General features: G+C 34.9%; 1 protein-coding gene across 7 annotated transcripts in view; it reads right to left on the reverse strand.

Annotated features, from left to right (window-relative positions):
• DCLK2 (doublecortin like kinase 2) overlaps window positions 1-13,075 on the reverse strand; it is a 151,109-nt gene that overhangs the window by 121,794 nt on the left and 16,240 nt on the right. For all 7 annotated transcript variants that reach the window (XR_006201680.1, XR_006201679.1, XM_042935324.1 and 4 more), the window contains exon 2: window positions 8,755-9,089. Coding sequence is in view for 5 of the 7 variants with exons in the window: in XM_042935324.1 (XP_042791258.1) it covers window positions 8,755-9,089 (335 nt within the window). In the remaining 2 variants the exon portion in view is untranslated. The remainder of the gene's footprint in view (window positions 1-8,754; window positions 9,090-13,075) is intronic.

A 13,075-nucleotide genomic window follows, 5' to 3' on the forward strand; every position in this document is an offset into this window, starting at 1 on the left:
TTCTCTTGTTTTAAGTCCCACATAAGAGTGAAGTCATACTGTGTTTGTCTTTCTCTGACTTATTTCATTTAGCCTTATACCCTCTAGGTCCATCCTGAAATCTCATGTCTAAGTGAACTGTCTATATGTACAAAATTAAACATGATTTTCTCCTGTTAATTTGTCTCATGTAAATTTTATTCTTAGAGCAGCCAGAAGAACATTAAAAGAGAAAATTTTTTTCCTCCCCAACATCTGAATTTTCCAATAGAAATGTATGGACTTTACTTGGGTAATTTTCTCTTAAGAAAAAAAAATGTATATAAAAATATGGGTAGGATACTCAAGGCATTAAAAATAATGTTAAAATGTAAGATTGTACATTTACTTTTCCTATTTTTTCTATATTTTCAGCAATGTCATATTCTTTAATTAAAAAAATTAAATCTATGAAATAACTCTAGAAGTCATCTTTTTGTCAAGCATATAATTACTCCTTAACCTTTTTTTCCATTTTTCAGATCCTATTCAAAGAATAATCTTGTCATATAATCTATAATTACACAGAATGCATTGCAGATAAACCCCAGGTAAAAGTGTATCACTCTAAAACCTAAAAAAAAAATTTTTTTAATCTGAAATAACCTGATTATAGCTTATCAGTTCTTTGTCTTATCCCTCATCTTTATCACTAAAGCCTTTCACAGAGCTTGACCATGGAGGCTTACAGCACAGCAGTGAAGTGTGTATGTTTATGTTGGTGGGGAGGGGCTGGAACATACTTCCTGGGTGTGAATTCTAGCTCCACCACCAGCTGCATGATTTTGAATGGTTACTTTGTTTTAATTTCTCCAATGTAAAATGGGAATTGTAATACCAAACTCTCAAGGTTGTTGTGAGGACTAGTGGAGAAGACTAATATAAAGCACTAATGCCTGCTGTAGTAAGCTACTAGCTTTAATCTATTAGCTAATTAAGCTGTTAGCTATTATTCTAAGCATTCTAAAATACGAAACAAAATCTATTTTTAACAATTATTATAACCATTGCAAAATACATTTATAACAAAAACACAATGAATCTAACACAATTTTATGATCCATGCATTACTCCAGCTTAGACATCCAAGGATAAAGAAGGAAAGAAAAGAGTTTGCAATGATGACATTTTTATCTCAGCTACACTTTACATTGCATAATTGATTGCAAGCTGAAATTGTTTTCCTTAAACATCTCTTCTTCTCCTGATTTGCAACTGCAGTGACTACTAACAGGATTTTAGTGTTTTCCTCCAGCTTTCCATTAAAAGGGAGAAAATACTATTTAAGGTCAGGGGAAATTGTTTATACAAAGGATACCAGAATGGCAAAACACAAACTTTACTTCAACAAAAAAATAAGAGGGATATCTAAGTGCTTCTTTCTTTCTTCCCGCTGTTTATATCACTCTTTGAAAAGAGGGTTCATTAAATCAAAAACTAAGATTAACCCCCCGCCCCTCCTTAAAATCTGCTTAGATTCAGGGATCAAAGAACAAATGAATGTTTTCTCTTCCTATGCCTAGACTTCCTCCAGTTCTGGAAAATCCTCCTAGTTACTCTTACTCTATTGATTCCTGATTGGGCTAAATTAAATCAGGGCTACTCACACTGTAGAGATAAAGATGTATCTAATAAGACAAAACACAGTCATCTAGATTTCTATTATCTACAAAAAGAAATGCATGCAGTGGGAGAATTAATACCAAACTCTGTCCTCATCTACTTCAAGGAAAAAATATACCAGGATTAAATGAAGCACAGAAAATATTTAAAAACAGATATCAACCATTTGATTTTTATGTAGCAATTTTTGAGGGAAAAAATGCTGTAAATAAGAATGGTCAGGTTTATTACAAAGAAGTGAACTTTCACTAGAAGCTGTCATGCCAGAAAGGGTACAAAAAGAAGTTATTATTCATATAACTGCATCCATGAAATAATTAAACTTTTTAAAAAGTGATGGCGGAAATCTTCATAAACCCTAAGATGAGTGATAAGAGGAAGGTACTCCAAGGGGTTGTCATGATCCCCAAAGAGGATCTACTGCATGTGTGTAATCCTGACTGGCAGTGGTCCCAAAGTCTGGAAGTATTTTACCCCCAAGCATCAACTGCTAGCAATTTCTGAGTCTGCTTTGCCTCTGCCCATGACAAGAATCAACTTGTTCCAAAATTCTACTAAATATGTTTCTTTTATGTTAAAACTCTGCTGTTTCTGGGAAAGCTAAAAGCTAGAATTTTTTACACATGTGGACAAAAGCTATATTTGGACCTTTCATTCTCTTAACAGAATAAAAACAGTTATAAAGAACTCCCCCCTGCTGCAGTTTATTATAAGAAAGTAACTCTTTTGAAAAAATGTTAAAAGTAAACCTTATTCTCCTATTCAATTCTTTTAACTTAAAAGTTCAAGGTTTTATTTAAAAAATAAGAGTAAAGCATTTAATCTAAATTAACTGCAAGTTTAAAAAAAAACTACTTAAGAGGAAAATAGTCATGACTTCTATTTACAGATAATTTTTTCTAGTCACTTCATCTATAAGCACATACATTGTGCATTTCTTCAAAAAAATCGATAACATCACTTTTAAGTATTAAATACTTAAAATCCCACAAGACTAAATCATTATTTCTTAGATTTCTCTTGAAATACATGTAAAACCATTTGGGACATCTTTATTTAATCCCCTGTGAAACTGTAGTGCCCAACTGCATGTTAGCATCATACAACAAAGACTATAAACCTTATCATGCTGACACACGTGCCTCAACTAGATAAGAAGTAGACAGACTAGCTATGAGAACACCTCTAAGTTCTGAAATAAAGTTTAGCATGTGGCCTAAATGGTAACAAAGGTAACAATCCAACAAGTCTTTCTTTTTGAATCATTTCACTTACTTGACACCATGATTTTTGAATCTTAGCACTATTGACCTCTTGGACCCCAGCAAATTATGCTGTGTGTGTGTGTTCTGTGCAGTGTAAGATGGTTAGCAGCATTCCTGGCCTCTCCCTACTTACTACACGCCAGGGGAATCCTCATCCCCAGGCATGGCATCAAAAAAGGATTCCCATTCAATGAATGGGTGACAGATGGTAATCACTTATTCTGGTGAGTACTGTGTAATGTACTCAATTATCAAATCCCTATGCTGTACACCTGAAACTAATATAAGATTGTACGTCAACAGTACTTCAATAGTAAAAATTAAAAAGAAGAAAAGACTCCAGACAGTCTAAATGTCCCCTAGATGAAATTGTACCCAGTTGAGAACCACCAAGAGTTAACATGGATAAAATCCTAAAATATTACTTTATTTGAAGTGATTTTATAAGGAGATATAAAATGCATGAGTTATATGTACTAATCAAGTCTACCTTGTAAATGAAATCACTACTACTAGGAAGATGTGATAATCCATTTTGATGGAAGAGAAGATCCAAGGGACACTGTTTTAACAATAATGCTACTGGCACATGACGCTTTAATCAAGAAAGCCTTCAAGCCCACAAAAGATAACCAGGGCCCCTTAAGACTCTAGCATAGGTATCAGGATGAGATCAGTGGCTGTTCATGATGAACTGCCTATAAATTGTTACTCTATCCTTGTGTTAAATATCAGATCAATGTAAGAAGAAAAAAAACCGCACCTGAGCAGAAGTAACCAGATAAGGCAGACAGCCTAAAATTTTGTGTGGGGACAACTTATTAACAGATCTAGGTTCTTTCTCATTCCTTTCCTTTCACCTAAATGAAGCTGTCCTCTTCTTGAAAATGTTCAGAGAACAGATTGTTTTACATGCCCACAGAGAAATCATTTTATCGGTGTGTCTGGGTGGCTCAGTAGGTTAAGCGTCTGACACTGGATTTCAGCTCAGGTCATGATCTTGCTGTTCATGAGATCAAGCCCCATGTCAGGCTCTGTGATGACAGCACGGAGCCTGCTTAGGATTCTCTCTCTTCCTCTCTCTCTGCTCCTTCCCCCTCTCCCCTCTCTTTCAAAATACATACATTTTTAAAAAAGAAATCATTTTATAAAATCAAATCAAAATGAACACTGATCAAAGATTTGCATTAACCTTAAGCGTAAGACAAATTTCCTACGCTATTTCAAAGCAAGAAATAAAAGTTCTCATTATAACACATATCAGCCAAAAATCAGACGTCAAGTTTTAAATAGCAAGTCAACCTATAGCACAGGTGTTGGATCAGCATACCAAGAAAACTATAGCTTTTAAGGATACCTGGAATTCTGAAAATATGACACCTAAAAATTGTGTCTATCAAAAGTCAAATCTATAATTTTTCCAGAGAAGTACTTTATTTGAAAGTTTAAAGATATCTTCTTTCTTTGCACATGGGAAGTAATGTTGTAAGTTCTATACAGTGACAAAAGTGATTCATGTAACATTTTATAGTCATATGCTAAAATTTCAAAGATTAACTCATAATGTTTTCATTTTACAAATGATTAAAATCAGTCTTTGTTTTCCTTCTCAGTGCTTAAGTTTTTGCTTCTAAGCAGACATGAGAAAGTCTGCTTAGAAATCAGAACATCATATACTGGATTTCTGAGGGCAACTATAATCATGTTTCCTTCTGAATTAGTTTTTTAAAAATCTCCCTCTACTTTTCTTTCTTACACAAAATTGAAAACATACTACAGAGGTTTTTTTTCTTGCTTTTTCCACTCAACATTTTCCCAGGTCTTTATAAATATTCCCCCAAATATAATTTTCAATGGCTGCTACATACGAATTCTATGGTATTATTATTTAGCTCTTTTCTACATTAGGGATCTGAAGTTGTTTTGAATCCTTTGCTTTTATTGCTGAAATGAAAATTCTTATGCATAATCATGTTTGCATCTCAGGTTATTTTGGATAAATTCCTAGAAGTTAATTTATTAATTCAAATAGTAAGAACATTGTAAAGTTGTACAAAACAAATTGCCTTCCATAAAGATTATAAAATTTATACTTCCAACATTCTTTGAAAATGCCAATTCACTCCATATTCAAAAAAAGTAAATTTTCTTTTTTAAAAACCTGTCCATTTTAAATATCAAAAATACTATCTCAGTGCTTTAATTCATTTTTTAGTGAGACTGAACTCTTTTATACTCAGTATTTATAATTCTATCTTTTCAAGTTGTTGTCTTTTATCTATCTTGCCATTGCAGTGTTGTTTTTTTCCTATTCAACTACTATAACTCAATACAAAGGATCTAAATCTTGCTAATGACATCTATAAATTTTTATTTTATAAGTTGTCTAGCCAACCTTTCCCCTTGTGATTTTCCCGCAATTTTTATGCTTAGGAACTCCTTTCTCATTTCAACCTAACTATTGACATATTTTCTTTTAGTTCTTTTGTTTCATTTGATGTCTATATTTTTAAAACACTTGGAATTTATTTTTGGTATGGAATCAGGATGATGACTTAATATCTGGTAGCATAAGAGCCCATTAATCATTATTTACAAAATTTTCTGCCTCTTTTTCCAGATTAGCTATTGAAATCACTTGGGTAGTCCTCCCCCCACCAGAAAAAAAATCTCATTTAGGTTCTTACTGAAATTGCAATTAAATTATAAATAAAAAATAGGGAGAATACATAGAAGAATGTTGAATACTGGGGCTGTCAGGCAATTACCTCATACCTATTATAGAAATACTTCCAATATCTCATTTGTTTACCACTACATAAGCTTTTTGTGTCAGGTGGTAGTTTTTAGAAGTGTATTAGAGATTTCACTGTCCATTTTTATTACTGATTTTTTTATAAGTATTTATTTTTGAGAGAGAGAGAACATGTGGGTATGCATGCAGAGTGGGCAGAGAGAGAGGGATCAGAGGTTCTGAAGCCAGCTCCCCACTTATAGCAGACAGCCCGACACAGGGCTTGAACTCATGAACTGCGAGATCATGACCTGAGCTGAAGTTGGATGCTCAACCAACTGAGCCACCCAGGTGCCCCTATTACTAAATCTTTAGCTAAATATTAATTTTGTATTTTGTCAAATACCTTTACAACCATTTTGGGATTACATGTGCCTTTATGCTTTATCCTCTAGATCTCATGTATAAACAGGTTTCTTAACAGTGATCCATTCTTTAATTCCTGTCATTAAGTCCAGCTCTTAGTAGTGTAGTATTTTTTAATATGTGGGTAATTTGGGGTTGCTTGTGCTTTAGTTAACATTTTTACATACTGATATATCTAGTCTGGAGCCTCTTTGAAGGTAATTTTTTAGATAATTATTAACATTTCAATGATCACCCATTTCAATTAGATGTTCAACTTCCGTATTTCACTTCCATTTTCCCTGAAAAACGTTCATTTGGAGATTTTCAATCTCAATTTTTAAAATCTCATCTGCATTTACTGTTTATATGCCATTCAGGTTTTTTAATTTTGCACATTTATGGTTTTCATTTTTCTTTTTTTTTTTTTTAATTTTTTTTTTCAACGTTTTGTATTTATTTTTGGGACAGAGAGAGACAGAGCATGAACGGGGGAGGGGCAGAGAAAGAGGGAGACACAGAATCGGAAACAGGCTCCAGGCTCCGAGCCATCAGCCCAGAGCCTGACGCGGGGCTCGAACTCACGGACCGCGAGATCGTGACCTGGCTGAAGTCGGACGCTTAACCGACTGCGCCACCCAGGCGCCCCTTCATTTTTCTTTTTGTTAGGGGTCTTAAATGTTTGTCTCTGTTTCCTGTCTTCCTGTGTCAACCAAGAATTAATTATTTAACTTGCCACATCTTTATTTTACTTTAATTAATTTTCACTCACTTGCAGAATGAGTCTTGTCTTGTGCCATGCTATTAACTCAATTTGTAAAGTGTCTGTTGCCATTCATACTATGAACCTTGGGCAGGCTGCTATGAAAGGTCATGTCTTCTAATCGCCAATTTAATTAATTAGAAAAGTCACTATTAACTCACTATAATCTACTGGAATTTTTAGAACCTAGTTTTTAAATTCTGTTAATGTTTCAAGAAAAAATCAGCTAACTAGGTGTTAGGAATCTGGTGTTAGGAAATTAGAAAACTACCTTCTCACATTTTTTCTAGAAGGCACTGCTCCAATGTTTCATTTTCAGCACTATATGAGCTAAACACTTCAGAATAAATTAAGTGTGCTATAGGGAAAAAACAAAAGGGAATGAAGAAACAAATTTAATGCTGGAAACTATAATGTTCAATAAAATGTAAATACAAACAATTTACCTTTATTGAAATTAGGAAAAAAATATACTTCAGAAGCCACATGTTTCTTTTTAGGAATGATAATCTGATTGTGGCAAAACTCAGTATTCATGCATTCTTCAGATTTGCCCAATTTTTCTTCTTTTTTTAAGTTTATTTATTTTGAGAGAGAGAGCATGCACAGGCAAGAGATGGGCAGAGAGAGAGGAAGAAAGAGAATCCCAAGCTGGCTCCGCGCGGTCAGATCCTGATCTCACAAACCATGAGATCATGGCCTGAGCTAAAGAGCTGGATGCTTAACCAACTGAGCCACTTGGGCACCATGCCTAATTTTTCTTCCTTAGCCCATTAGATTTCCTGATATATTGTTACCATAATTTGGCTTTCATTTTCCTGTGTAATTTTTGTTTATTTTTCAGAAATGCTGATTAACTACCTCCATGGTGCTCTATGAAACTCACATAGACATTCCTATCAAAATACTTTTTTGAAATGCATTTTCAACATTATATATAGGTGAGGAGAAAAGGTTTCTCCTTTCTAGGCTTTTCTAACATTTCTAAAAATGTTAAATATCTTTAATTTGGACTCCTACAATTTACCAAACCCATAAATGACTCTACTAGTCAACAGGTGTTCTTATTCTTAGAAAACCTTCCACTTAATATAGGAAGCCTCTTCAACTTCTACTCTTCCCTCAGAAGTTTACATTTCCCTAGCCCCCCAAAAATGATTAATCCAATTAAAAAATGGGCAGAAGACATGAACAGATAACTTTTCCAAAGAAGATGTATAAATGACCAACGGACACATGAAAAAATGCTCAACATCACTCATCATCAGGGAAATACAAATCAAGACCACAATGAGATACCACCTCATACCTGTCAAAATGGCTAAAATTAACAGCACAAGAAACAACAGGTATTGGTAAGGATGCAGAGAAAGAGGAACCTTCCTGCACTGTTGGTGGGAATGCAAACTGGTGCAGCCACTCTGGAAAATAGTATGAAGGGTCCTCATAAAGTTAAAAATAGAACTACCCTATGATTCAGCAATTGTACTACTAGGTATTTACCCAAATACAAAAATACTAATTCAAAGGAATACATGCACCCTGTTTAGAGCAGCATTATCAACAGCAGCCAAATACGGAAACAGCTCGTGTCTGTCAATAAATGAATGAATAAAGAAGATATGGTATAAGTATACATATACTTATATACAAATATATATATACATGTAGACATATATATATACACACACACACAATAAAATATCATTCCACCATAAAAAAGAATGAAATCTTGCCATTTGCAATAACATGGTTAAAGCTAGAGAGTATTATGCTAAGTGAAATAAGCCAGTCAGTGAAAGAAATACCATATGACTCCACATATGAGTGAAATCAGAGTCTTCTAGAAGACTCTGGACTACTTATTGTCAAATATGTAACTACCATGATACAGGGAGACTTTAAAAGTAAGACGGAGAGCTGGGGGGGGCTAGTAAACATCTTACCTGCTTTCCGTCCAGCGTGCAGAGCCTCTTGACCACTCCTGAATCTAGTTTAATGGCTTCGGTGATATCTGTCAAGACCTGTTCAAATGAATGAGCAGTCTTCTTATTTAGAAGGATCCTCACGGCTTTTCTAGGCTTCACTCCACTTCGAATCACGGTCACCAATTTCGGTTTGATGAAATCTTTACTTTCCTTCACTTCACTTTTCACCGAGGGGGGAGGAGCCAAGGCTCGGGATGTCCCACCCTTGATGTTCACAGACCAGTTCGGATTAATATTTTTGGTGTAATCAACTTTACGAAATGGTTCATTTGATGCACACACGTAACTCTCACCTAAAAAAGCAAAAACCAGTTTTATTAGCATCGTTATCCTCACCACAGAAGCACTGTATCTTAAGAACAAATGGAGACCCATTAAGTGAACTCTGAAACCTAACAGGTTCGCTGGAAGGGGATTCACATCCTTTTCCTTTGGCATTCTGTCCACCCTTTCTCTCTATTTAAACATCTAGATTGGTTTTGAGAGAGAGAATAACACACATTACGAAGTGAAAAGCACAGGACAAATGAAACAAGAGAGACTTGGGCTTTATTCTGATCAAATATGTCACCCCGAATAACTCCTCTGCACTTTGGTTCTCAAGATCACTGTCTATAAATTCAAGTTGTTGAATCAAATGAATTCTAGAGTACTTTCTAACTCCAAAAGCTATTAACCATTTTAATTTTTTTTAAATCTCATTCTGGAAGAAATAATATATTCACACAAAGAAATAAAACTATTTTCCTCCTTCCAATTACAAATTTCAGTCTTAACTGAAGAATGATTACTCCATCCTCATATAGCTGTCTAAAATATATTTAGTCATAAGATCATTTACTCAATTAATGAAGTACTGCAAAAACGAAGGAAGAGTTTTGACAGCTCAAAGAAATATACTTCAGGCATTTTTTTTCTTAACTAAAGAATGTGAATTTAGAATAATTAGTTCAAATAGACAGGCTTTTCTATATTCACTTACATGGGAAAGGATATTAAGCATTTTAAAATGATGTGTTCCTTATTCATGCAGCCTTCTGCCTAATTCTTATTAAGTAAAATATAAAAACTATAATATTTGTTGATTAGCTTACCAAGTCAATGTTCATTAATTTTAAGTTCCAAAATTACAGGTTGAAAAATAATTTTTATAATTATATGTTGAAAACCGTAATTCATAATTATATGTTTAAAATCATAATTTTTCTTTCAGGAAACCCAGAAGTCACCCAATCCTTTTATGCTCACCTTTCTGGCATACAAGAGGACTACACTGTAAAATTTTCTCCAATATACCTTCTAACTCAAAAAGAATCCAGTATTTTTTCACATTTTCAGTGTAACAGTCTCACTCTTAATAATTATATGACATCAGTCTTAACGTTCATGCTTAAAACAAAAATAGTCAAAATAGTGAAAGGGAATTCCTGAGAAAAACCTACTAATATAAATATTTAACATCCTATTATTTAGGATGTTCTTAAAATCCTGATTAATGGAGAACTTGAAGACTCCCAAAGGCACACAAACAATTCAGGAACAGATCAGGCATATAAGAAGGGTCTAAAAAGAGGAGTAACATCTTCTATCTAACGGTATAACGAGGCCACTGTCCAACTAGGGAACCAGCGACAGGCTTTAATGTTGCTTCCACACCAGTAGTCTGAAAGCCAGCCCAACCATCTCCATTCAGTTAGAGATTTTTCATCTCTGTAGGTTTATCTAAATCACTTTTCACAGTGTAATCATCTGGGGAAGTGGTATGTAATTTCAAATACACGCATAAATTTCATAAAATAGAACTATACATCACATGCATGTATTTATGAGCAAAAATACTTATGATTTTGCTTTAATTTTATAGAGAACACAAGTCTCACATTGAAAAGCTCTATTTTTACCAACAATAAAAACTTAATTGTATGTTCTGATTCAAAATATTAAGACGAAGAAAAGGAAATTTCAGCAAGAGACTGTTTTGTTTTTTTTTTTTTTAAGGGCAGGGAGAAGTCAGCTGGAGAAAAGCCTTTCCCAGTATAAATGAAAAAAACAATGGCAAAGAGAAACAAAACAAGAGCATGTTTAGTATGTCAGATTTCCTTGATCATCCTAGTCCCTGCACAGTTGATGTATCAACCAGGCAAACTGCCTTTGAAATTCGTCTGTATTTTGCCTCTTTACATAGGTTCAGGATGCCAGAATGAAAACAGGTAGAGGAAGTCTGTCTTTTAATTTGTGTATGTGTGGTTACACATACATTTTAATTCCCTCCTTCTCTCCCTTTTTTGCTTCATAATGTTTCAATTAAAAACTTGTAGGGGTACCTGAGTGGCTCAGTCAGTTAAGGGTCTGACTTCAGCTCAGGTCATGATCTCATGGTTTGTGAATTTGAACTCCACATCAGACTCTGCAGTGACAGCGCAAAGCCTGCTTTGAATACTGTCTCCCTCTCTCTGCCTCGGTCTCTCTCTCAAAAATAAACATTAAAAAAAACAAAACAAAACTTGTAGATCAGGGGCACCTGGGAGGCTCAGTCAGTCAAGTGTCTGATTCAAGCTCAGATCTTGATCTTGAGGTTGTGAGTTCAGGCCCCACATTGGGCTCCACACTGGGCATAGAGCCTATTTAAAAAACAAAGACTTGTAGATCAGTTCTATAATATATAAAGTTTTAAACCAGCAAACGCCTGCTAGACAGAGCCTCATCCCTTCCTTGTACGCATGGCAGACAAATAACAGTCCACAGAGTGTTCTTCAGTTAGGCCTGGACTCTTCCTCATAATATGCAAGGAGTACCTACTATGCGCTAGCTCACATGCTAAATGCTGACATAATAAGATACCCACTTTGGCATTCTTGGTATACAACATTTCAGCAGCAAGGTTTAAGACAGGTAAACCTGTGTTTCTGTATACTGGGCACATAAAGCCCTATAGTACAAATGTCATACTTTGATAACAATAGCCACCAAGATACCTAGGCTAGCTTCCCTTGCTATGTCCCCACCCTGATTAAACAATCTCTGATTGTAATTTTTTCACTTCCATATTTGTCTATCAGGAGAGAATATGGTGACAAAAGAATTTAAGATTTTGGCTCCTTGGCCAGTTAGAACTCTTGCTGTTAACCAAACAATAAATTATGATTCTGTTAGGTACTAAGCACCCACAAGATTGCTTAGAAGCAATCAGCCTCCCCTCAACCAGATTCATGCTACTGTAGAGATTCTGGTTTAAGATTTGTTACCTTCCTGCCAACTTGTCACTTCCCCCTACCTCCCCATCCTGGCAAGGAATATCACTTCCTGCCAAAAGTACTTAGTTAGAAACCTACACACCATTCTTCACTCTTCTGGTTTCCCTACATGTTACATTCTGACATCAAGTTCTGTCCTATTTTCTAAATATTTCTCAAAATGTCCACTCTCTGTGTCCTGACCACCACCTACTTTCTACTTGGATCAGTTCAAGAATCTTGTGTTTTCTGCTGACTCCCCAATAATGTAACAAATGGCAGTACATCTTATGCTATTGATACACCTGAAAAAGTATATCCTGAAGTAATGAGTTTTGATATACTGATAAAATACATATTCTGAAAAGGTTTTTTAAAATTTGCCAATACATACTAAAACCACACTTACCCAAACAAGGAAAAGATAAGCATAAGAGTTAAACTAAGATATAAATGTGTATGTATACATATATCATATATGGATATATGAAAAATAAAGAAGTCCCTGAAGTCCACAACAGATCTGACATTAACAGCGATCTTGACATTATTATAAGCTGGTCTGATGCTCACAGACAGACCTATGTTCTTCCCTGGGATATAAGCTCACAGAATATATCAAAGTCACTCAGGCTATGGTAAAGTGACACAAAAACAAGGTCGCTGTGCAACCCACAAAATATGAGACATCCTCCTCTCAACTCAACGAATGACTGCCACTTCTTTACCAATTATAGCTTTTTCCTCAATATACTCTGTGCTCCCTATAAGATTTAATGAATTGATAATAGAATTGAATAGAATAGAATGAATAATAGAATTGTCCTTCCTTCTAACAGCACCCAATACAGAGCAAGTCCCTGCTTCTGCAGATCCTCCCTGAGATTATCCGACCTAAGCCCAAATTCTATGATAGGTCTAACACCTTCTTACCAAGATGCCCCATGGTATACTCCAATGTCCATTCTCCTTACTGCAGTGAGTAATAAACTCAACTTGTTTGACTACAGGTATGTTCTTGGTGGACTCTGGTGGTTCTCTCGGAG

Source organism: Panthera leo, chromosome B1, assembly GCF_018350215.1.
Source record: "Panthera leo isolate Ple1 chromosome B1, P.leo_Ple1_pat1.1, whole genome shotgun sequence".
NCBI classification, from domain to species: Eukaryota; Metazoa; Chordata; class Mammalia; order Carnivora; family Felidae; genus Panthera; species Panthera leo.